The sequence below is a fragment of the Narcine bancroftii genome, chromosome 8, assembly GCF_036971445.1.
Source record: "Narcine bancroftii isolate sNarBan1 chromosome 8, sNarBan1.hap1, whole genome shotgun sequence".
NCBI lineage: Eukaryota > Metazoa > Chordata > Chondrichthyes > Torpediniformes > Narcinidae > Narcine > Narcine bancroftii.
This window is the reverse complement of record NC_091476.1, coordinates 161881678-161908952: the sequence shown is the minus strand read 5'-3', so window position 1 is coordinate 161908952 and position 27275 is coordinate 161881678. Positions and strand designations below refer to the sequence as shown.

At 37.3% G+C, this 27275-nt stretch overlaps 1 protein-coding gene across 13 annotated transcripts in view; it reads left to right on the top strand.

The window, feature by feature from the left end:
• Nucleotides 1-27275, top strand: part of macf1a (microtubule actin crosslinking factor 1a) — a 535539-nt gene that overhangs the window by 280228 nt on the left and 228036 nt on the right. For all 13 annotated transcript variants that reach the window (XM_069895733.1, XM_069895734.1, XM_069895729.1 and 10 more), the window contains exons 8-19: nucleotides 5386-5492; nucleotides 6596-6715; nucleotides 7271-7366; nucleotides 12398-12525; nucleotides 14258-14351; nucleotides 14460-14614; nucleotides 17722-18001; nucleotides 18901-19029; nucleotides 21535-21612; nucleotides 22654-22815; nucleotides 24198-24302; nucleotides 26958-27053. In XM_069895733.1, coding sequence (XP_069751834.1) covers nucleotides 5386-5492; nucleotides 6596-6715; nucleotides 7271-7366; nucleotides 12398-12525; nucleotides 14258-14351; nucleotides 14460-14614; nucleotides 17722-18001; nucleotides 18901-19029; nucleotides 21535-21612; nucleotides 22654-22815; nucleotides 24198-24302; nucleotides 26958-27053 — 1550 coding nt within the window. The remainder of the gene's footprint in view (nucleotides 1-5385; nucleotides 5493-6595; nucleotides 6716-7270; nucleotides 7367-12397; nucleotides 12526-14257; nucleotides 14352-14459; nucleotides 14615-17721; nucleotides 18002-18900; nucleotides 19030-21534; nucleotides 21613-22653; nucleotides 22816-24197; nucleotides 24303-26957; nucleotides 27054-27275) is intronic.

Sequence of the window (27275 nt, the reverse complement as noted above, 5' to 3'; positions counted from 1 at the left end):
AAAGTTGAATAGGTTAGGGCTTTATTCCCTGTAGTGTCAGAGAATGAGCAGAAATTTGATAGAGGCATACAACATTGAGGGGTAAAGATAGGGGGTAATGCAAATAGACTTTTTTCACTGTGGTTGGATGACCAGAATATGGGAGGAAGGTGAAATGTATTAGGGGAACGTCTTCCCAGAGGGTGGTGAGAGTGTGGAATGAGCTTCATTGGATGTGTGGATGCAGATTTTAAGAAAATATTGCAGGTACATTGATGGGACAAAGATGAAGGACTGTGGTTTGGGTACAGGTCGATGGGATTAGGCTGAATAAATAGCTCACCGTGTTTCTGTGTTGTCGTGTTAAATGGTTCTATCTTGCAGTGTTATTTCTTGTCACCTTAAGACTTTCTTCCATCTTGACAAGGAATGTCAATTGTGCCATGTAATAATCTCCACTTTCCTAGAAGTTACCTCCAGAAATGTTCCAAGAAGCTCTAAATCATTTATGACAAAGGCTGACCATGCCCATCTCTGCTTATCTCTGCCCAGATTAGGCCTGTATCTCGCTATTCTTTTCCTATCTGAATACCTATCCAAATGCCATTTTTAAACCTTAAAATGATATCTGCCTCCACCACCACCCATGGTAGCTTATCTAAAGTAGGTGTGGAAAATTGCCCCTCATATCTCCTTTAAATCTTGCTCCTCGCATATGAAAGCTGGTCTCCCTTGCCCTGGGAGAAAAATTCTGACCATGCATCCTATATATAAGCCTTATAATTTTTTTAAATCTATACAGGCATGAGGTATATAGTCACATTTCAACTTCCTGCATTCTTGTGAAAATACACTCAGATCATTTAATTTCTCTCTATGTCTAAACCCCTTCATTCCAAACAACATACTGTTGAATCTCTTCTGCACTCTGCATGTTGCTACCACATCCTTCTTGCAGTATGGTAACCAAAACTTGTAGACAATACTCAGTGGTTGAACCATCCTAACTCTTAGACTCAATTACCTTGGCCTCTGAAGGCAAGCATTCCATATCCTTTTTTCAATCCCATACCCATTTGATTGACCCTTTTAGGGAGCTATTGTCTTGTGCTCCAAAGTCTTGTAATAGATTTGTTACACACCCTTGTGACAGATATTTGGTCAAAAAACATATCTACTGTTACTACCCTCCTATTAAGTTTATTGCCATCTGATTGTACAAGTACGACCTGACAAAACAGTGTTCTTCGGTACTTGGTGTAAAAACATGCAGACACAGAACCAGACATAACACAAGCAAATAATGCATACACAGAATAAGTATTATATCTATTTTTAAAAAAAAAAAAAAAAAATATATATATATATATATATATATGCAAGGTGGAAGAGGTCCTCAATGATTTTGTGTGCCCGCTTCAGACAACAATCCCAGTAGATCATGTTGATGGTTGGGGGGGGGGGGTGGGGGGAGACTCTAGTAAACCTCTCTGCCACTCTTGTGGTCCTGTGGATTGATCTCTGATCTATTTTGAAACAACGTGAGAAGATTTGTTACACACCCTAGTGACAGATATTTGGTCAAAAAACACCTACTGCTACTACCCTCCTATTAAGTTTATTGTCATCTGATTGTACAAGTATGACCTGACCAGTGGCCAGTAGCCTTGCTCACTTCAGTCTTCTTAGGATTTGCATTGCTCTTGTGCCTTCCAAGCAAGTGAGGAAATGTTGAATATCCATGATAGGTCAATAGATAAGTGAATTCCAAGGAACTTGATGCTTTCCAATCTGTACAACAGTTTTTTTAAAAATTATATTTAAAATTATTTCCATACATGTAATCATAGCCAGATGCAAAATACAGTAGTCAAATATTAGTATCAAATCCATTATACATGCTGGTATAAAAACCCCAAGAAAAGAAATGAAAATAAGAAAAAGCTGAGAAAAGGAAAGATTTTTAAAAAGTAAGAAAACAACAATAGAAACGTGGTTGCTGAAGGGCACCCCTCATCACATGATTCTAATCATTTATATCTTTTAATGCTTCCAAGGAGGTAAACAAGGTTTGAAGCTTAGGAAAAAAATCTATAAATTAATTCCCTCGATTTGTAAATATAGGCACCAAATTTTCAAAAATGCATCATATTTATTTCTCAGATTATGTAATCTTCTCAAGAGGAACACAGTGATGTATTTCTGTGTTCCGTCGCTCCATACCTACATGGATATCTGATTTTCATGTTACTGCTATATATTTTCTTGCTACTGCTAAGGAAATCTTTACAAATTCTTTTTGATAGATAGATAATTTCAATATTGGTCTTATCCCTTCAATATGACCTAATATGACCGAGGCAACATTGGGTTTTGTGAGAATTTAATTCCTGTAACCTGTTCTAAAAAAAATTGCCAAATTTAACCAAAAAGATCTCACTTTAGGACAGGACCAAGTAGAATGTAAAAAAGTACTTATCTCCTGACTACATCTAAAATACTGGTCTGATAAATCTGATTTTATTCTGTGGTGTGAGATATAAATGATGTAAAAATTATATTGAACTAATCAAATTTAACATTTATAGTATTTGTCATTGCTATCTCAACATAAGTCTGACCAATTTTGTTCATCAATGTTAATATTTAATTCCTTCTCCCATCACTGTCTGGACCAATGTATCCCCTATTTGGAAATCCCCTTCTGCAATAAAGGGTACAAAGTTGAGATAAATTTCTTTATATATCTATTACATATCAACATTTCCACATCACCACATTTCGGTACTAACATTGTTGGACCCAGTTTATCTCTCAAATAAGCCTTTAATTGATAATAACAAAAAAGTGTTATTTTTTATCCCATTTTTATTTTTTAATTGTTCAAATGACATCAAATTCCTTCCTTTATAACAATCTTCTATATATCTAATTCCTTTCCGAGACCAAATATTTAAAAATTGATTATCCATTGAAAATAGAATAAGTCGAATCTGTACCAAAGGCACTTTAAGCAGGACAACCCTCCCTGTTCCATTTTCATTGTTCACCTTATTCCAAATATTAATCCAAAATTTCAATAAAGGTGTTTCCCTCTCCCCAGATATTAATTTTGATTCCCATTTATACATGCATATATATATATATATATGTGTGTGTGTGTGTGTGTTTGTGTGTGTGTGTATGTATATACAGAGCCGTTGTCATACCCACACTCCTGTTCGGCTCCGAATCATGGGTCCTCTACCGGCATCACCTACGGCTCCTAGAACGCTTCCACCAGCGTTGTCTCCGCTCCATCCTCAACATCCATTGGAGCGCTTTCATCCCTAACGTCGAAGTACTCGAGATGGCAGAGGTCGACAGCATCGAGTCCACGCTGCTGAAGATCCAGCTGCGCTGGATGGGTCACGTCTCCAGAATGGAGGACCATCGCCTTCCCAAGATCGTGTTATATGGCGAGCTCTCCACTGGCCACCGTGACAGAGGTGCACCAAAGAAAAGGTACAAGGACTGCCTAAAGAAATCTCTTGGTGCCTGCCACATTGACCACCGCCAGTGGGCTGATATCGCCTCAAACCGTGCAGCTTGGCGCCTCACAGTTTGGCGGGCAGCAACCTCCTTTGAAGAAGACCGCAGAGCCCACCTCACTGACAAAAGGCAAAGGAGGAAAAACCCAACACCCAACCCCAACCAACCAATTTCCCCCTGCAGCCGCTGCAACCGTGTCTGCCTGTCCCGCATCGGACTTGTCAGCCACAAACGAGCCTGCAGCTGACGTGGACTTTTTACCCCCTCCATAAATCTTCGTCCGCGAAGCCAAGCCAAAGAGAAAGAGAGAAGATATATATATATATATGAAGTCTTCCAATATTCCTTCTCTTATTTTATCAATTTCTATTTTAATCCATGCTGGCTTTTCTCCTTCATCAAAAAAATGAAGCCAAAAATTTCCTTTGAGCTGCCTTATAGAAATTTTAAAAATTTGGTAACTGTAAACCTTAACTCAAACTTTCATGTCAGTTTGTCTAAAGAAACTCTCGATATCCAACCTTTCCCAAGAAATTTTTTATATATTTATTTAATTATTGAAAAAGACATGATATCATTATTGGTAGTGTTTGAAATAAATATTGTACTCCAGGAAATGTATTCATTTTAACATAATTAACCCTATGCAATAATATCTTCTACTTGTTTAAATCTTCTCCAATTTTATTCAATAAAGGTACATTCTACAGAGTTTTTGATGTGTAGTGAATGGTGGTTGTTCCTGGTCCTCCTGAAGTCCACAGTTATCTCCTTTATCTCATCCATATTGAGACTCAGGTTGTTACTCTCGCACCATGAGATGAGATTTTCCACCTCTTCTCTGCAGGGCGACTCATCATTGTTGTTGATTAGGCCAACTACTGTTGTGCCACCTGCAAACTTGTTGCCACTGTTGGAGATGGAGTCGTGGGTCAATGGCACGAACAGAAGCAGGGTGAGCACATAACCCTGAGGTGAGGCAGTGGTCAGCATGATGGTGCTCGATATTCTGCTTCCAACCTGGACAGTCTGTGGTCTTTCCATTAGGAAGTCCAGGATCCAAACAGGTAAAGGGATGTTGATTCCCAGCAAGGACAGCTTCTCTACCAGCCTCTGTGGAATGATTGTATTAAACACTGAGCTGAAGTCATTGAACACCAGCCTGGCATCATTCTCCATGTCGGCCAGGACGGAGTGAAGGGATAAGGCTATAGCATAGTCTGTGGAATGGTTTCTTCTATAGGCAAATTGAAATGGATCCTGCGTCTCTGGGAGGTTTGCTTTGATGTGTTCCATCACCAGATGCTTGAAGCGTTTCATAATGGTGGAGGTCAGTGCCACAGGGCAGTAGTCAATGAGGCCTGTCATTGTCACCTTCTTGGGTCCTGGGATAGGTAGCTGTCTTGAACCCTGCGGGAACAATGGGCTGCTGCAGTGACCTGGTGAAGATGTCCATGAAGACCTCCATCCATTGTTCTGTGCAGTCCTTCAGTATCGGACCAGGTGTGTTGTCTGGTCCCATGGTTGTGTGGGTTCTCCCCACCTTAGCCAAGGCTATGCAGGGGGCCAGTTCATTAGGGGGACATGGAGGTTTCTTTGGCATCATCCTGTTCTTCTCATAAAACTGTGTATAGAAGGTTAGAAGATGTACCCAGCCAATTTGAGATCCATTTTGCCAACAATCATTGTACTTCAATTTTCTGATCAATTAACTGAATTTTATTTAATGTTTCTTTAATTTTCTGATCAAAAGACTAAATGGCCTGCTCTTGTTCTTGTGTTCATTACTAGTTTGTGTGTTTTGTCTTGAAAAAGAACCCATTGGATCCATCGTTCTATCATTTGAGTTGAATTAACATAGGCTTGTTCTTTCAGATGTTGATGTTCCATCTCCCGATGAGAAGTCAGTGCTCACTTATGTCTCCTCTATTTACGAATCATTCCCCAAGATCCCAGAAAGTGGTGAAGGTATTAGTGCAAATGTAAGGATTCACGTTTTATACAGATGGTTGGGGAATTTTCAATGCCAAGAGCTAAGAGTGAATTCATAATTTTTTATATTGAATTATTTGGCTGATGGTTCAAATGCTGCAGTGAAATTGCTGCTGGAATGTGTCACTTTCTTAAAAACTGCATAGATTAATTTGCAATAATTTTGCATCACACATTTTCCTCATACATTCTCACCCAAATATTGGTGAAACACCTGCATTCAAACCTAATGAAGCTTCACAGGGTAGATTATCCAGTGTAACTGCTGGCAAATGCAAGAAATGTAGTCACAGGATTTAATAAAGACACAATCATTATATTGAGGACTGCAAGTTTGGAACATCTTTGTTCATGCACACTAAAGTGAGCATTGCATTTCCTGACAACAATGGACAGATGCCAAAATCGAATCATCTTTATTTTGTACATCTTTTAAATGTTAGCCTGATAATTGTGGTGCTTACATCACAGAGGGTTAAGTCTTGCTTAGGAGCCCAAACAAATTGAAATGATATTATTTACTCAAGCTGTTGTCTTCAAGAATTTGTGTAATGCACGTCTAGTTTTCTGTTCTAACAAATCTGTAAAATTATTTGACTTTGTTTATCTAGCCTCTCCCCATTTTTGTTTTAATATAAATTGAACAATTTTTATTAAATTTTATTTGCCATTTTACACTCTTCCTGAATCCTGCAGCTTTTTTCCACTGATAACTACTCGTCTAACTGAAAATTCAATCCATTTCCAAGACCATTGTATTAACAAGTCTCTTGATGCAGAACAGATTATTTCATTAATTTAGCATTTCTAGTACTGAAAGAACTAAATAATTTGGGAAGCAAAATATTGAGCTTTGTTGAAGTTTTATTCTAGAGGATACAACATTTCTATCTACCTGTTTGATTTTGTAAAGGAAAATGTAAATTGATGTGCATTCAAGACAACTTGATTTGTATTTTTTGATGGTTGACGAAGAGAGTGTAGATAAACAAAACAACAAAAAGAAGTGTTCTTGTATGTGTTGTAATTGAGCTGGTTTTGCATGTTGTTAACAAAACACTTCTTATTTTTTTGTTACTCTGTTAATACCCAGGAGGTCGACTCCAAATGGCAGGAATACTATCATGAAGCAAGCTACCTCTCCCAGTGGATCAGGCAGCACACTGTACTGATGTCCAATAAAGCTTTTCCACAAAATCCTGTAGAACTTAAGGTGATCGCCCCATATTATGTTTAAAATGAAATGTAATTGATCCTGATAACAATTGTTTACTTCATGTTGAGATAAATTAAATTAATGATTCATTTTTTCAATAAATAACTTGCTGTAAGTGTAATACTGAGAATTATGTCATCTTCTCGTTCAATTCTTCAAACTGGAACACAGGATCATTTGTATTAAAGTTACTTGACTTGATCTCCATTTGAAATGAAGAAATACCTTTTGCTTTAGGAGTAATAGCGTTATTTCTGATCTCCCAGAATTCCCCAGCTTTTGAGAAGATATCTGTGAATATGGATTTACAATGAAGCAGATGCATTTAAAAATTGTAAATGGCAGGATTGATAAGGGAGAAGCAATTGTAGATGTTAGATATTTTTTAAAAACTGATAAGATGCACCATGAAGTTATTACAAAAATAGAATAGTGCAGAAATTGAAGATAAATGGATTTATTAATTTTTTTTAAATTCTCCAAAACTTCATGTTAGATAATGCAACATGAAGGCTGTTTCTTTTCACTGACTGAATGTTTCCTCTTGCTCAGGCACTTTACAATGAATATGTACATTTTAAAGAAACTGAATTACCAGCAAAAGAAGAAGAAAAGGCACAAATACAACATTTGTACAAATTGCTTGAGGTAAGATATTTGATCCAAATAATGAGCATAAATAATAGTGTCTTAAGGAGAAAGTTTGATTTTAGTTTCATCAGCGATGGCAGACTTCATTTGGACAATGCTGTCAAAATGGCAAATACCACTTAAAGGGGCCAGTTCTTGGATTGGATATGTTGTGCATGCCAGCAGGAGCTGTGGAGAGTTTAGTTAGGATGTTCAAGGCATAATGTTTTGGAAAATAATTTGCTGTGATTTTAACATGTATTATTGCCAGTAATCTGCTTCCTCTTGTTCACAACTGCACAATATGAATATATTTGAAGATACTAGCAAATGCAGTTTATAGGAAAGAATTCATTGATAGTTGAGTTAAGAAATCAAATTTTCTGAATCAGATTGGTTTTTCAATTTGAGTGTTTGGAGCTGTGCTCCAATATACATTATATTTTGGTTTACAATGTATATATAGTTGTATATGTATATATACTTATTTCAAAATATTTTGAAATTCCTTTATGTCCACAAGTTCAGCAATGATCAATACTTATTAAAATCTCTGAAGAACAATGTTCATCAGCCATTATTTTTCAACAGTAGATCTAATGCAATGGTTTTCAAACTTCCCCCCTAAACTCATATAACAGTTTATGGCATGGAAACAGGCCATCTTGGCCCTTTAAGTCTACGCCGGTTCACTCAAATGCCCCCCACCTATTCTCCGTCCATAACCCTCCAACCCCCTCCTATCCATGTACATATCCAGCCTCCTCTTAATGAAAGAATTGACTCTGCCTCAACTATTTCCTCCGGAAGATTATCCCATTCAGCCACCACTCTCTGAGTGAAGAATCATCCTCTAATGTTTCTCCTAAAATTTTTTCAACTTGTGTCCTCTTGTTTAAACCTCCCCTGCTCACAGGGGGAAGAGTCTACTTGCATCTAGTCTATCTATTCCCTTCATAATTTTAAACACCTCTATCAAATTCCCTCTCAACTCTCTATGTTCCAGTGAATAAAGTCCTAACCTCTTCAATCTTTCCCTGTACTCTAGGTATTTTAAATCTTCTCTGCACCCTCTCCACCGTATCTATATCCTTCCTATAGTTTGGAGACTAGAAATGAACACAATACTCTAAACCTGACCTCACCAACGCCTTAAACAGTCACAGGATCACTTCCCAGCTCCTATATGCCAGGGGTGTCAAACTCAAATTCACAGAGGGCCAAAATTAAAAACTTGGACTAAGTCCTGGGCCAAACTAAATATTTATTGAAAATTTTCAACAACAGCTGCATGTTTTCTCTTCTTTCAACATATGTAATGTTAAACTTTTTCTTATTAAAATAAATGTTTAATAATAGTTTTGGTTAAACTCTTTCCAGAAGAAGCATTAACAAATGAGAAATAAAATATTCAATAAATAATATTTCTCTATAGCCTTTAAGCTCCTTTTAAATGTATTTTTTTCACAAGCCAACAAGTCAATAAAAACAACTTGCTTCAATGACAAACAGGTTTGTCTTTTAAAATGATGAACATAAAGTTTTCCTCCCACCTGTCTTGAAAGGCCCTGTTTTCTGTCTTTCATTTGGCCATTTTTCGTAAGGGGTTTATTACATGTGAGTTGGGCGACAGGTCGCAGATGCTAATGAAAGTAAAGAGAGGAGGTGGGGGCGATTAGCGGGCTGACGCCAACACATTTGCAAAGCATTCTGGGATTTGTAGTATTAGCTGTGCATGCGCTATACTGGCGCGGCGGCCAGCGGGCCAGCTCTAATACATATTTGATATGATCTTGCGGGCCAAGTATAATTATATCACGGGCCAAATTTGGCCCGAGGGCCTGAGTTTGGCATGTGTGCTCTATGCTATGATTTATGAAGGCTAACATACTAAATGCCTTCTTAACCACCCTGTCAACATGGGAATCCACCTTCAAGGAACAATGCACCATAACTCCAAGATCTTTGTTCTTGTGCATTCCCCAATGTCCTCCTCTTTCCTACATATGTCCTATTTTGATTATTTTTTCTGAAATGAAGCACTTCACATTTCTCTACATTAAATTCCATCTGCCATCTTTCAGCCCAATTTTCCAGACAAACCAAATCCCTCTGTAATCCCTGAAAACCTTCCTCACTATCCACCACTCCCCCTATTTTCGTATCGTCTGCATATTTATTTACCCAATTAAACACCCCATCATTCAAGTTATTAATATTAATTATGAACAACAGGGGGCCCAGCACTGATCCTTAAGGCACACCGCTCATCACAGGCTTCCATCCTGACAGACAGTTGACCACCATGACCCTCTGCTGTCTCTCCTCCAGCCATCTCTGAACCCATCTTACTATTTCTCTATTAATCCCTAGTGACTGAACCTTCCTTACTAACCTTTCATGTGGAACCTTATCAAACGTTTGCTAAAATCCAGATGGACCACATCAACTGCCCTACCTTCATCCACCTTTCTTGTCACTTCTTCAAAAAACTCAACAAGGTTCGTCAAACATGACTTCCCCTTCACAAACCCATGCTGAGTGCTCCCGATCAATCCCTACTTATCTAGATATTTATACACACCATCTCTAAGAATACCATCCATAACTTTCCCTGCCACGAAGTCAAGCTTACAGGCCTATAATTACTTGGTCGACATCTCGTGCCTTTTTTAAACAACGGAACTACATTAGCAACCCTCCAATCCCGCAGCACCACCCCCACCTCCAGTGATCGCTGAAAAATCACTAACAGTGCCTCTGCTATTTGCTACCTGACCTCCCTTAACGTCCTGGGGAAAATCCCATCAGGACCAGGAGACTTATCCACTTTTACTGACCCTAGCAGCTCCAAAACCCTCTCTTTACTAATCCCTATCTTTTCCATAACTAAGCCATTTGCCTCACTTATCTCACATAGTCCAATATCCTTTTCCTTCGTGAACACAGATGAGAAAAAACCATTTAATATCTCTCCCATCTGATACGGTTCCTCGCACAGTTCACTGCTCTCATTTTCCAGCGGTCCTATTCTATCCTTAACCCTCCTTTTACTATTCACATATCTGTGAAAACCCTTAGGATTCACTTTTACCTTATCAGCTATTGACACTTCATACCTTTTTGCCTTTCTAATTTCCTTCTTAAGGTTTTTTCTGCAATCTATGTAATAATCATACATCTTATCCATTTTTTGCTTCTTAAATTTAGTAAATCCCACCCCCCTCCCTTATCCCGAACCAAATTCCTAATTTTTCCAGAAAACCATGGTTCCCTTAAGCTTTTGGCCTTGCTTTTCGATCTGACTGGGACATAAAGATCCTCTACTCTCAATATCTCCTTTAAATACCCTGTAAATCTCCTCTACATCCTTTACAGAAAAAAGATCAGCTCATATAATTTTCTGCAAATTCCTTCTCATTTCTTCAAATCTAACCTTCTCCCACTCAAAATCCTTCAACCTCAGACTTGACCTATCCCTTTCCATATTTAAGTTGAAGCTAATGGACCCATGATCACTGGATCCAAAGTTCTCACCAACGCACACTTCCGTCACCTGCCCTATTCCGTTCCCTAACAATAGATCTAACACTGCCTCCCCTCTGGTAGGCACCTCAACATACTGCTGTAAAAAGCAATCCTGAACACATTGTACAAAGTCTAAGCCATCCTGCCCTCTCACTGATTGTGTTTCCCAATCAATGTTAGGAAAATTGAAATCCCCAACTATCACAACCCTATTTCTACTAACATCGTAGCTATGTCCCTGCATATTTGCTCTTCCAGTTCCCTATCCTCTTTTGGCGGCCTATAATATATCACTATATTTGTAGCCTCACCTTTCTTATTTTTTTAGTTCAACCCACAGAACCTCGTGTGATGAGTCCTCCAGTCTATCTTGCCTCAGCACTGCTGTAATATCTTCCCTGACAAACAACACCACACCTCCCCTTCGTACCCTGGCAGTTCTGTCACGTCTAAAGCAGCGAAATCCTGGAATATTTAGCTGCCAGTCACAACCTTCCTTCAACCATGTCTCACAAATTGCTATCACATCATAACGCCACATGTCAATCCACACCACTAGTTCATCCACCTTGTTTACCACACTCCTTGCATTGAAATAAATACATCTCAGAAATGTTCCACATTTAACTTTTTGGCTCTCATCCTCTTTACAGTTGTTACTATGGCCTGCTGCTGTTCCACCAGATTGTGTGAAAAAGCCTTTTTTCTTTGCCTAAAGACTCTGATCTTGTCATCCTCCCTGACATGAACCCTTATCCCCAACCTTTCTAGTTTAAAACCCTAGCAAACGCCCCTGCCAAGAGACTGGTACCTCTGGGATTTAGATGTAACCCATCCTTACAGTTTAGGTCCCATCTTCCCCAGAAACGGTCCCAGTGGTCCAAGAACTTAAAACCCTGTCTTTTACTCCACCCCTTCAGCCACACATTCAGTCTCCACCTGGAAAGAAAAAGGTTTGAAAACCACTGTTTATAATCATACCTAATTGACTCATTATGTCCAGGGTTTCATAACTAAAGGAAATGGGCCAATGACAATTTTTCTCAAGCAAAATATTTCAGTAACAATTGGGTTTAGAGCAGTTGTTCTCAACCTTCCCTTCCCACTCACCAACCAACTTAAGCAATCCCTTACCAATCACAGAGCACTTATGGCATAGGGATTGCTTAAGGTGGAATGTGAGTTTAGGGGGGCAGTTTGAAAACCACTGATCTAATGGATAGCTCTCGGCATATGATTTTATTTGAATCCTGAAGATAGGATTTTAAGTCATCTATTAATCTTTTAAATGCCTGTGGTTTACAACTTGGTTCCAAGAGGAGCATTCCTCCTTCCCTTGCCCCAATTTTAATTTGACCTTGTGGTGACAATTTATAGCTTTCTCTTTAAGGATCTGGTTTTACATGTTGCACAATATCCCTTGGATCCTACACATAGGCCCTGATCAAGGTTGGTGAGAATGAAATTCTGGAATGCATTTTGTTAGAGTTTTTTTCATTAAATGTATATCTTTTCTCCCAGGTTTGGATAGAGTTTGGTCGAATTTTGCTTCCCCAAGGTTTCCATCCTAATGACATAGAAGAAGAATGGGGCAAACTAATCATTGAAATGTTAGATCGAGAGAAAGCCCTCAGACCTGCAGTAGAAAGGTTTGCTTGTGCATTTTAATAACATTGGTTTTATAGGTGAATATAATAATTAGTTAAAGAAACATTATCACACAATTCTCTGCAGTTAGCCAAGAAAATATTTAACTTTCTATCAGAATTTTTTAGCATTTATCATTATTTTTCAGTTTTCCTTAAGGTGAAAATTAATTTGTTATGAGACATTTCACTCTATCAGCCTAAAAGTACTTTCTTTGAGGTTTTCAGTAGTGAAATGTGTAATTGCTGATGTAGATCATTTTGATATTACATTTAATGTTGCAAATGTTCAAAGGTACAAAATGCATTTATTTATGAAATTCAGAACATAACAGGGAAGATAGAATGGGGCTGTTACTTGAGCGTATTATTAACACTGAATAGCTTCAAAATTGAATTGTGAATCTTATGCAAGGGAATTTCACACTATGGCCGGAAAAATTGGAGGGACGATTTTAGCTATCCCATTTTTTTTGGACTTTGGCAAAGTTAGTTTTGTGAGTGTCATGAGCAAGACTGGTCTAGTTAATTTTGAAAATTGTGCATATTCTTCAATAAATAAACTGATTTGAATATATTTATTTTGATTGTTCATAGCAGACTTGATGTAGATTTTTTAAAACACTATCTCTTTATATAGAAAATTAATAATTTTATTACTTTTCTCCAGATAAAAGTATTTTTGTTTTTTTTTTAAAGCCTTTTGTCTCATCACCAGTAAATTTTAGTTAAAGAATGCAACTTTCTACAAAACTGCAATAATTTTACAGCTGGTATTTCACATGTTTTTAAATCATTACTGTATCTCTGCAGTAATGTGTGCAATTAAATGGAACATATTGTACATTAATTTTATTACAGTACCTTATTGTTTGAAAGAGAGCAGGAGAAAAACTAATACATGACTATGTCCAGTGAAAAGAGGCTTTGAAGTTTTGTAAACTGTTCCACAAAAAAAAATGACAATTGAAGGGAGAATTCTGAGGAAGGGGAATGGATGTGCAATCTTCTTGGTCCAACTCAATAAAAAATAGCAAGAGCAGATGGAGGGTGAGGAACGATTAAACCCAAACCAATTTTCCCAGTTACCTCGTTGCTCTCCGAGTACTTATTGCTTCTTTCTCTTGCTGTATCTTCACCCTTTCTAAGCTGAGCACTGAGTGTCACCAAATAATTTAATGGGACACAAGGTGACCAAAGACAGAGTGAAATAAATCAGGAATGTGTAAGACTGGAATTGAAGGAATGTAGAAGTATTTATGTGTTATGGGCTTGGAAGAAGATTCAATTATCAGATGGGGTAAGAAGGATTAAACCTACTGAGGATTTGTTGTTCCATATGTGTAAAATATTTTCCATAGGAAATTGAAATTATACCACTAAATGTCACATGACCACAAAAGCTATAATAATTTTGTGTCCATGTTATTGTCTATTTTTCTTTCATTGTCTAATTTTGGTTTTTCACTGAAGGGTACATTCCAGGCATAATTAAAAGGAATGGTTTCTAAATTTTACAAATTTATGCATCTAACTGTTTCTTGGAATAATTAATTTCTGTTCTTACTTATGATGAAAGATTTGAGATTATTATTCTTAGGTTTACCTTTAACTGTTATAATTGAAGAAAATAGTTCAATTTTAAACAAATGCTTTATAAAACCGATACAATGATTTGCTGAAGGTCTCCTCTGTAAATTGAAATTAATTTCTTCTGTTTTATGTTATATTCAAGACAAGAACTACTACTGCAAATTGCAAACAAAATCCAGAATGGAGCTTTAAATTGCGAGGAAAAAATAACATTAGTCAAAAATACCCTGCAGGCTGTAAGTAGAGATCTGAATTACAAAGAAAGTTATCAGTAAATTTGCCCCAAAAGAGGAAAGATTAAAAGATTTATGTTAAGATGCACCAAATTGAATTTCTTTTACCAGGATGCTGCTCATTTAGAATCAAGTCAGCAGTTTCAACATGAAACTGAAGTAGTCATGGTCTTAGAAGAATGTGAACAATTAATACGACAGCTTCAAATTGATGTACAGGTTCTACGAGATGAGAAGTATTACCAGGTGGAACAAATCGTCAAGAGGTAAGAGAGTAAACATGTTTATTTACACTGCATTCATAACTCCTGCATTGAATCACATACAACTCTACTTAGTTACTTCAGTGCTTTAATATATTGTTATAAGATCAAATAATCATGTGTGAATTAACAATTAGAACAATGAAAGATGCATGCCTATTTACTAAAATGAAATGAGGCTCCCAATTTCAATCATTTTTCTGCTACATGTCATTATTAGAGCCAGTAGTAATTGATAGAGGACAGTGAAGTCAGCAGAAAAGATCATTGGGGGCCCCCTTCCTACCATGAAGGACATCCACAACCCTCGATGCAGGCAAAAGGCAATAAGCATTGTGAAGGACTCCACACATCCCTCATGTAAACTGTTCACCCTTCTGCCATCTGGTAGGAGGTACCGTAGCACTCGAACCCTTAGTCCAGATTGGGCAACAGTTTTCCTCCCAAGCCATCAGACTCCTGAATTCCCAGAACATACCATGGACTTTTACTTTATATGTCTTAATATTTTAAAATATTATAATTAGGTAAATATGCTCTGTGGTCCTGGAGAAATGCTATCTCTTTACCGTGCAAGCATGGTATGAACGATAAATGAAGATGACTTGATATTCTTTCGGATTTGATACTTAGTGGAACAAAAAATTCATTGAAATGAAGGAAATTGATCATTTAATATAATTATGTTACATTTAACTATTATTGTTGTGTCCAAATTATTCTTTTTGTACTCTATATTTTGTGTGTCTGAAATTGTGTATTTTACATACAAATATATTAGGAGAAGGATAGGCCACTTGGTCCCTTTATCCTGTTCTGCCATTCTATGTGATAATGGCTCATCAGATTGTCGCCTCCCAGTTAGTCCTTTTGATTCCTCTGTTTATCAAGTTTATCAAACTGTGCCTTAAAAAATTCAAAAGCTCTAATTCCTTTGCCTTTGAAGAAGAGAGCTCCAAAGTCTCATGACCCCTGGAAGGGGTGAGCTGGAGATAAAATGCACCTCATTTCTGCTTTAGGTTTGATGACTACTTATTTTTAAATAGTGACCCCTTGATTCTCCCACAAGAGGAAATATTTTTGTCAAACCCACTTTGACATGGTCTCTCAGGATCTTGTACATTTGAATTGAAGTGCTTCTTTCTTCTAAATTCCAGTGAGAAAGTCTAGCCTGCCCAAGCTTTCCTCCTGAGATCCTTCCAGATCTAAAATTTCTTTGAACTGATTCCAACATCCAGTGCTGTCTTTAAGAAGTTTGTACATTCTCCCTGTGTCTGTGTGGGTTTCCTCTCACATTTCAAAATGTATGGGGTTGCAGGTTAATTGGGATATTTAGGCGGAATAGGCTTGTGGGCTGGAAGGGCCTGATGCCATGCTGTACGTCTAAATTTTAAAAAAATGACACCATTAAATGAAGAGTGAACACTGTAATCCATTTGTGCTCTTACCAGTGCTCTTATTTATCAGGAAGGTAACCTTCCTGTTTCTCTATTGAATTCAACTCACAAAAACAATAACATCCTGTAGCATTCCCAGTCACATCCTGCATCTTCATAGTAACCTTTTGTGAATCTTGCACAAGGTCATCCAGATACTTTTCATCTGAACTCCACAGTCTTTCAACTGGATCCATCTTTTTTTAAAATTTCCCTGCCAATTTTGAATTTTTCCCCATATAATACTCCATTCACTCACTTAACCCATATAAATTCCTTTCTAGCTTCCAAATGACTTTCTTACCTCTTTGTGTCATGGCTTTCATGCCTTCGTCCAAGTCTTCTTAAAATTGTAAAATGTTTTTTTTTTTTTTTTTTTTTTTAAATTTTTTTATTTTTCACACCATAAATCACATTAGCCATGATATACACTATTTCTTTTCACACATATACAGTGACTTTTTCTCCCCCCCCCCCTTTCCTCCCAAACCACCCCCCCACCCCCCCCTCTCATCCATTTTAGGTATACAATCTAGGTTGCATTAATCCAGTCAGACAATGTTGTCATTCAACAAAATTACACCAGAAATTCTACTGAGTCCATTCTTTTCTTTCCTTCTCCTTCTATCAACTTAGGTAATGTTTGTCCCCGGTAGGTTTTCGCTATTGTTTAAAATTGTAAAATGTTGAGGTCATAGCACTACACTCCATTTCTGAGTAGAAACTGACCTATTTATAGTGTTTCTCAATTTTGTTATTTCATTGTGAAATGCTGATCGGTTGCAGTTTGTCAATGGAACATCTTAGTTCATATGGTAACTATATGTGGCATTTTTAAAGCTGTATTTGATCAACTTATTGGGAAATTCTTGCCCAAAGACACTGTATTGTTTCTTTCACATTGAAGTTCCTTTGACGTTTGTGTTTCTACCACAATTCTTGAGCAGGAGTAAAACAAAAATTCAAACTTTGTATGTAGCGTTTAGCTGGCACTTATTGTCCCCATTGTTTTGCACCCATCCATGTCAACCTATGCTCTGAGATTTGGTTACTTGTACAAAACTAAAGCTGCTGCTGCAATGAGGCAGCCACTTCACTGCTTTACAGCTTCAACATTGAAGCATAGAGACTTGATTGTGTTGAGAAGTAAACCTACACCAAAATGTGTTACAAGGCGTATAATATATATATATAAATCCAATCAATATTTACATACGTGGTAGGATAAGAGGATTTTCTGAGATTTCCTGCTTCTGGCACCTTCTGTTTATTCCTTGAAGAAGGACTCAGGCCCAAAACATTGGCAATGTATCTTTGTTTTTTATGGACGCTGAAAGACCAGTTGAGTCCCTCCAGCATTTCGGTGTGTTTTTGCTACAATCACAGCATCTGCAGACTTTTGTGTTTCACTCAGGGATAGGAGGAAGCTCATTTAAGATCATTGTGGGGCAAAAAACTTGGACGTAGAAGGTGACCAACCAAATTGGTCTGCTTTAGTTTTTGTGATATTTATTGACATTTCATACGTTTTAGTTGCGAATCCTATGATAATGTTGATTCCACGATTTTATGTGAGCATCATTTCAAAAGTGTACCTGCTGAATTTTCGGTGCAGAGAAAAAGTTTTTTTTTAAAAGAAGCCTTGAACTTTCCAAAATGCTTTACGTTTTACAGAATCATTAAACTTCAAGATGAACTGGTGACGCTGCGGCTTGAGTGCACTAACTTACGCAGGAAAGGACACTTTATCTCCTCTAGGGACTATTTACACCCTTTGAACCTGACTGCCACTGAATTACCAACTGATGGTGGTTCAAGCACTTTGCACATCAACTCCCTCACTGGATTTAAAAAGCCTATGACAAGGTCGGAATTGGTTTCAATCTCTTTAACACAAGATGAAGGAAGCCTACGATTTGTCTATGAACTTTTGGCTTGGGTGGAGGAAGAACAGGTACAAAACATATTTTGAGTTAAACGTGTGCTATGTGCTACACTTTAAATTATAAAGTTCCCATGATTTCTAAATGGAGTTCATTACCAAGAGCCTACTGATATCCAGTTTTAGGCAGAGCTCTATTTCTGTTATTCTTGTATCCTGTCATCCATGTATTATCCATCTCTGTATTCTTGTCATGCGACAACACTATTCAAGGATAACCTTGGATGCCTTTGTTAATGAACCATTTAATTTTCTCGAAACAAGGCTACTGCTGAACTTTATTAAAATGCAGTTGTGTTTCCACATAATAATATTTGATGCTACACTAAGATTGGAAACACAATTCAGGCTTTGCATGCAAGATATTATGGTAATTTTTGCATATCAAAAAATAAATTTCAAGTAAAAATATTCAGCTTTTGTTTTCCTCTTCATGACTCTGCCTAAAGAAATCTATTCCCTGTCAAAAGTTCTGCTAATGCTGTTCCAGAACTAATGCCCTTGGGACTTGTGGCACAAACCTAATATATTAGTGTGTCCATATGTGAGTTAATGGACATTTTTCTGATGGTGTACTTATTACTTGTAAAGTTACTATCATTATTTTAATACTATCACTCCAATTGGAAATGTCCTTGTTCATTATTTACAATTACTTTTGTATTGGATTGAGTAAGATCTTTCTGCCATCCCAACTATATTAGTCTCTTACCACCACTGTATACACTAGAGCAATATGAGCATTGTCAGATTCATTTTAAAAAAAATTTAATTTGAAATTGGCATTGGTTGATTTAACTTCTTGTATTTGGAGGTGGCCCTAACACAGGATCTGCACAATATGAAACAGCTTAAAGCATTTTCATTACTAGTGTGGTATAGAATTGATAATGGATGGTTTGCTTCTGAAGGCAAGACTTGACCGAGCTGAATGGGGTACTGATTTGCCTAACGTGGAGATGCAGCTTGAAACACACAAGACAATCCATGCAGCAGTGGAAGAATTGGACATTAGTCTTAAAGAAGCTAAAATATATGAAGTAAGCCTTTTCTATTATAATGTATCACTATTTTGAGGGGAAAAATAGTTTTTGACAGTAACATCATTAATTGAAATCTTATATTTAGTTGTTGCTGAAATTATCCTACTAGATTTAAAATTTAAATTAGACATACAGCACTATAACAGGCCATTTCGGCCCTACGAGTCTGTGCCAAATTACACCCTGGTCCATTTTTGAAGGCTGGGAGGAAACTGAAACCCCCTGGAGAAAATCCACGTAGACATGGGGAGAACGTACAAACTCCTTACTGACAGCGCGGGATTCAAACCAAGATCCGGTCCCAATCGCTGGTGCTGTAAAGGCGTTGCGCTAACCACTACGCCAACCACGTCGCTCATTTTTTAATCATAATTTTATCAAGTTATAAACACACTGCTCAGGGTAGAGCAACATACTATTCCTCTTGCGATCAAAATGCCATTGTCACCCTTTTCCTCAAAAACAAAAATTCTTGAGTAATGTCATTGGAATATTCTGATTCGTTTCTTGGCAGTTTAAAAGTTGTTGCCCTCTTTAAACTACTGAGGTCTGTTCTACTTGTCCTGAACTGCTTCAGACCCCTTTTTATTCCTGTGCTTGCTGATGCATACTAGCACCTGATTAAGAAATGCATTATTTTACAATTTTCATAATTGTGATTAAATTCCTAAACCTAACCATAATGTCCTTCTTCACCTCCAATCTCTTCCTCTAGGAAAGCCTTCATTCGAATTATGGCTTAATAGTTTGAATATCCCCATTTTGAACCTCCCATTGGTTTCTCAGCTTTCAGCTCCATTTGAGCTCTGGAATTGCCTCCCATAATCTGGTTAATTGTTTAGCCTTATCTTAATTGATGGGTGAATACCCAGGAATATTCATGCCATAGAACTGCCAAGGAATGACCCTACCAGACAAGAATGAGTCAGTTCCCACAATTAACGGATTTAGGAGACATCAGAAATTTGATGGGACCACCTATACAAGTGTGGTGATCACAAGAATAGATCAGAACTGGATATTTTGCAGCATTATTCGCAACATCAACCTTATGATGGTCTCAAGCCTTTCCACCATATAAGTTTTTTACTTTCCTGGATGAAAACAGCTCCAACAATACTCAAAAGATTCAACACCACACAGGCCAAGCAGTCTGGTTGATTAGGCACCACCCATCCACCGTGTTAAACATACATTCCATCCATTTGCAGCATGACTGCAATAAGTACCATCTACAAAGTGCCCACATCCCAAAATATTAATGAAAAAAGCAGGCTTCACTAACAGTACCTCACATACTCTCTACCTCTACCATGAAGGACAAGAAGAAGCATCAAGTGCATGGGAACGTCACTTGACACATTCCCCTCCAAATTACACATCTTCCTGACTTGGAAGTGTATTACCATTTCTTCACCACCAGCAAGATCTCCAAAAGAACTCCTCCCCCAAATAATTGTGTTAGTGCCTTCAGCAGTGTGGTTCGAACAATTCAAGAAGATACTTCACCAGCTCCTCTCAAGCAATTAGACATGAGCGAGAAATACTATCCTTGTCAAAGATGCCCACATCCCAAAATATTAATGAACAAAAAGTTGTTTACTGCTTCTAGTGCTTTCAAGGTTCCTGTGATTGATCCCACTATTGTAATTCTTATTTATTGAGGAGTGTTTGATCTCCTTATACTTCCTATCAAAATATAATGCCTCATATTCAACATTATTTAATTTGCCAATTACATGTTCATTCTGTAAGTGTAATGTTTTCTTACATTTTTCGCTGTTCGCCCCAAGTCGCTACAGCATCCATATAACCGTTTACAGCACGGAAACAGGCCATGTCGGCCCTTCAAGTCCGTACCGGTTCACTTGAACAACTCCACTCGGTCCTCCACAAACTCCTGCCTTCTCCAAAATCTGGCAAATGCCACAGGATCATAAAATTGTGCTTCTGATTCCCAAGTCAAGATGTTTTTATGTAAACTATGCTGACAATTTGTTGCAAATCTTTGTGCAATACTAATTCCCATATTTTGTCAGTCCAACAACCCATCAACCCTCTACTGAGAGGTGAAAGCAAGAGTAGGTGGAGAATGGTGAGCAAAGTCAAAATGGTATTAATAGGGAGGCTTGAAATTCCTGTAAATTGTTTCCATTTGTTGTGCTTTTGAATAAATGAGAAATGCTCTTTCATATCATGGGTGTTGGTGGCTTCTGGGCATTTTACTGGACTTGCATTATCTTTTTAAATTCATTTATAATATGAGGGCATCGCTTGCAAACTGGAATTTTTGCCCATCTTCCTGTCGACTTACCTGGAATGTTTACAGTCCTTTTTTAGTACTTCTACTGTGCTGTTAGATGTACACTTTCAAGATTTAAAATGAGCAGTTATGAAGGGATATAAATTCCACATCTCTTGATGTGGAGAAGATGCATTTGTTTCTTGATGTAGTTTTATAGAAAAGACTTCATTGAATTGATATACTTCAATCTTTTTCAGGGCCAAATCTCTTCAAACTTCAAGACCAGTTATTCAGATACATTAAATAAACTGGAAATGCAATATGTCAAACTACTGGTAAGTTAATAATTTGAAGTATTCAATTGTTTCTTTAAGACTTGGCAGTAAATATACAATCTAAGGAAGCTAAAATAAACAAACTTTCTTGCATAAGTATTGAAAGCTATCAGTTGTCTCATCAAATCCTGTCAATAAAAATAATTAAACCACAGTCGATGAGACATGTTTCACTTAGTTGACCTTCTGGTGAAATCCATGCTTATGTTTTGAGGTACATTTTCAATGAAAAAACCAGGCCTGTTCCTGAATCCCTTAAACTATATGCCGCCGTAGTCCCCTATACCATCCTATTTGAGCAGTATATGCAAAATTCTGTGGCACATCTAAGTCTGTTTCTGCACTGAGAACATACATTCAAAAGAGTTATTTATATTTATGAGATACAAATGACTGAATTTTACCCATTGTACTGTTACTAAATTACAGTCAAAGGAGAAAAGAAAACTGACAAAGACCATGAAGTCATTGGCACTGCACCAGACAAATAATGTGCGGGCAACAACAGTTGAAGCATTGTTTTAAAAATACCAGTTATTCAAAAACATTTTGTCTAAAGAGGCATTCAGTTACATTTTTAATTCACCCAATAAGTCTAGTTGCATTTTATAATAGTGGAAGGCCATGCAACTTCAATTGATTATGGGACAGGAGAAGGTCTGTCAACACCATCCGACAGATCAATCCCATCAATTTCTTTCCCCGTCTGCTACTTCCCTGTAGCTGTGGACCTTCTTTCTCACATGTCCATCACTGACCTATGTACTTAAAAAGTAACTTTCGGTGGTCAACTGTCAGCACGTATTTAGGAGATGGGAGAACACTAGTCGAGAGAATGTCCAAAGTCCGTGATGTCAGGATGGAAGTTGGATCTCGAGAGCTCTGAGCAGCAGTATAAACCACCATGCAATCATTGCCATTAACACCTTAATTTAGTTCCTTGATAAAGTGATAGTATTTTGCTCCTAGTGTTGAACACAAACGAAGAGCAAAAATCCTTGATTCGTGGTCCTTGAGTAACTTTGTATTTTTGTTTCTCAGGAATCATCAAGGTTGCGTATGAGACACTTATTAAGTTTGCACAGTTTTGTTTCAAATGTGACCACAGAGCTCATTTGGCTAAATGAAAAGGAAGAGGAAGAATTGGCTTATGATTGGAGTGACAACAATTCAAATATTTCTGCAAAGAAAGAATATTTCATTGTAAGTCTTTTGTTTAAAAGTAAACCCGTTTCCAGCTGGCAAATAGTGTGCCAAGACGGACAAAGCTGTTCAGGGCACCAGGTGGCTTCAGTCTGCGAATGTCAGGTAGCATAGGGTGGGCAGCTGAAGAATCTCTGAGGGTCTTCAAGGATCTCAGCCTGGACTGTGTAACTTGAGGAGTGAGAACAATTGGAAGTTGGGGTCTGGCCAAAGAGATAAAACAGAGTATATTTGAGGGCAGTGTTGGAAAGCACCTTCAGCCTGGGTAATCCTGGTAGCTGGGAGGATGGAGGAGGCTGCAGTGGGGTAGAAGTAAGGGAAATAACTGGGGAGGAGGATTGAAGGAGTCAGGCAAGGGAATATTGAGGAAGGGATGATTAGGGTAGAGGAGGATGAGAAAGGGGAGCCAAGGAAGGAGGTGCAGACAAAATCATTTTCTCTATCAGTATATGTGCATTTCTGTGCCTTTGAGTGTGTGTATCCACAAATGTGTGTGTGTGTGAGAGAGAGAGAGAGAGAGAGAGAGAGGAAAGTCTGCTCTCTATTTGTCTTTGACTTCCTTGCCATTGGATCAAGACTTCCTTCTGGCAAGTCCTTTCTGGTTATGCTGGTGTGGAACAAATTAAAGCAAATGACATATAGGTAGCTTCCACTGAATGGTACTGGACTGAAAGCAAGTCATCTTTGATGCTGTGGAAGGGTCTCAGAAGGAAAAAGCATCCACTTCATGAATTCTTTTCTAAGACTTTCATCCTGTTGTTGGTTTTTATAACTGTTCTCATTTCTTGTCAATAATACTGATGAAATTAAAAAGTTATTAATTGGGAATGGATTGTTCATTGCATGTCGTGTTTGTTTTATTGCATTTTTCTAAATAAAGAAATTATGTGCAACAAATATGGAAATACGTGAAATTTTATTTATCAGTACTGTGTAACTGACTCTCACATGTTCATGTCTAAACAAATGTGAAAAGATGAAACTGAACCAACAGGTTTCAGTGCTTCTCAAAGACTTTAACTTGACCAGTACTGCACAGAGTTGAGCAAAATGATCAGCAATTATTATGATGAAAATTTATTTAACTATTTTAAATTATTAAAAAATTAACTTTTAAACAATTGAAATTAGGTCATTGAAAAATGTAGCAGATGCTTTGTCGGGAAAAGTGGTGTATATCTGGCATAATTCTATTGGTGACAGATTTACAACTGGTTAGTTTACAGAAAATTCACAAACATTTTCTGTACATTTGTTGAGCTTGATTATAACTTTCAACATCTTGTTCTAATCTTTTTAATTGACAGTTACAGAAATTTCTTGATTCTCAGATGTATTCTGTCCAAAGGCTAATTAAAACATAATCACCCTATATTCTGCAGGAACTGAAGAAAGAACTGGAGCAGAAACATGTGGTTCTCAAGTCCCACCAGGAGAAAGGAGAACTCCTTTCACTGGAGAACCATCCAGCCAGGCAGACGATTGAGGTAGTTTATCCAGATAATTTAAGTTTTATAAATCATTACTGAATGTTTATTTCATGGTGAATTAAATTGGAATTAATTGCTTTTTTTTCAATATATTATGCAATGAAATTATATAATTTTGATGGCTTAAGTTTAGATTTAAAATTCATGGCAGTTGTATTAACTTGCTTACAGCTTTATCTTCTTGATGTCCTGAGCATGTGTTAAAATCTTGGGTGCAAATTTTTGCTCATCGACTATTTTTTTTGAGAGCTACTCTTTAAAGTGTCTATCATGGTATGAGAGGGAATGTCAAATCCTGGCAGGATTACATCTGCTTATTGAAATACAGCATGTTTATTAATGGAAAAATATTAATTCATAACCAACTGATCTGGATTTTGTCAACCTTGACATTGTAGGGTTGGTGAATCATCTAACTTAAATATTTTGATGCTTTCGGGGTTTAGAATATCTATTGTTCATTATGAAAATAGAGGTAGATGATAATGGCAGATTTCAGTCCATTTTCAATAATTGATGCAAACAAACAAATAGAAAAATAACATTTTGCAATATTCTATGTGGTAACCAAGATATATTTTAATTTCATTGCTAAACTAACAGGTTCATTAAAGGCGAGTTGCCTCCACATGTTTCTCCAATATATGGAAGGATAAACAAACCAAAATTAGGGTCCTTTCCTTGGCCAACATTGCCATAATTGACCCTCTATTTATACTCAGTCGACAACATTTTCTCACAAGTCATATGGTTATTGATTAAAACGCTAATCTAGGTTTTGGGAATATCATCTTGGGTGTGGTGATGAAGAGTTGGAAATTTTAGGCATGTTACCTTGACATTTGTCATTGGGAAGACACTACAATCCATTAAAAAGGAGATAGTGGTGAGATATTTAGAAAATCCTAAGATAATTAGGCAGTGCATGCTTCGAATATTATTCAAATTGAGTGAGATGACAAAATGCTTTGAGATGACCTGCAAGTCCTGGAATAAGAAGCATTAAAAGTTAACATTAAGGAACAGCAAGTAATTATTGCAATTGGTGTGTAAAAATTAGGAAATTTTGAAGAAATTTTGCAAGACATTGAGATCATATCTGTAGTGCTGCTTACGGTTTGGTTCTCCACCTACAAGGCAAAATGTATTTGTATTAGAGACAAAGCAGAAAAGGTTTACTGGATTGATTCCTGTGTGAAGAAGATGATGAATCAAGGAAGGTTGAGTTCATTGGAGTTGAAAAGAAGAATGATCATATTGATCTTAATGGGGTTCAGCAGAGGGAGAGGGAGAGGATATTTCCTTTCTGGTTTCCTGGTTTTTTTAAGTGCAAGAAAGTTAAAGTGTGGAGAGAGAATGGGGAAATTACATTATGGTCAAGACTGGGTCAACCACAATGGATCTTTTTGATTGGCTGAGTAGACTTGAGGGGTTGACTGGCCTATTCCTGCTTTTATTTCTTGTGTGAACATATCACAAAATTCATTGTTGTGTGGCAGCATCACTGTGCAGATTAAATTTACATTTATTTATGTATAATTTTGTTATAATTTAAATTTTGACATACAGTACTGTAACAGCCTAATTTGATCTATGAGCCCATACCACCCAATTACACCTAATTTACCTAAAGCCCCCAGTACTTTTCGAGTGGTGGGAGGAAACCGGAGCACCCAAGGAAAACCCACGCAGACACAGGGAGAACATTTAAAAACTCCTTACAAACAGCATGGGATTGGATCTCTGGTGTTAATCACTGGCGGTGTAGTTTCTATGAACTACATTTCAAAATAAATAAAAATAGTGCAAGAAAAGATAAAGATGAGTGAGGTAGTGTCTGTGGTTCATTATTCATTCAGAAGTTGTCCTTGTTTTGCTGAGTGCTCATTTTCAGGCTCCTGTACCTTTTTACTGATGGTAGCAGAGTGAAGAGGGCATGCCTGGGTAGTGGGGCTTCTTTAGGATGGAGGCTGCTTTCTTAAGACACAGTCTCTTGTAGGTGACCTCATTGGATTGGACTGGTGCCTGTGATATTGCAGGACGAATTAACAACCCTCCGGAGTATTTTCTAGCTCTGAGCATTGGCACTTCTGTACAAGATAGTGATGCACCCAAACAGGATGCTCTCTACATAGAATCACCTGTAGAAGTTTTTGAGAGTCTTTGGTAAAATACTGAATCTCCGGAAACTCCTCACAAAGTACAGCTGCTGCCAAGTCTTGTTCATGGTTGCATCAATATGGAAGCTCCAGGATAGATACTCAGAAATGTTGACACCCAGAAATTTGAAGTCCCTGACCCTTTCCACTGCTGACCCCTGACTGATTCACATCTTCCTGCATTCCTCCTGAAATCCACAATTATCTCCTTGATTTTGCTAATGTTGAGTGCAAGTTTGTTGTTGTGACACCACTTAACTAGCTGATCTATCTCTCTCCTGTACACTTCCTCATCGTCATCTGTTATTCTGTCAACAACCGTGGTGTCATGGACAAATTTGCTGATAGCATTTGTATATTATACAGAGAATGTAATTTGTTCATCATACATAATGACACCTCTTTAATTGTCATCGTTTCAAATCAAGAAATAAATATAAGGAATTTTAAAAGCATGCAACTTCTCATTAAGATGTCTTTTATCACTTTTAAGGCATATAGTGCAGCACTTCAGACACAGTGGAATTGGATTAAACAGCTGTGCTGTTGTGTGGAGCAACATTTGAAAGATAATACTGCCTACTTCCAGGTAAAAGACCTGACTTTAGTTACAGCAAAAATACTTTCGATTAAGATCTATATGCTATGAATGGAAATGTAATAAGAGGAATAGATGATAATCTGAATACTAATTCCAGAGAATACTGTTTAAACCAAATGGTTGATTTTACTGTAAGTTTGAATTGCATCTAGTTTTTACACTATTCTAATCACAATATTACATATCTCAATCAAAGATTTACCGAATTGG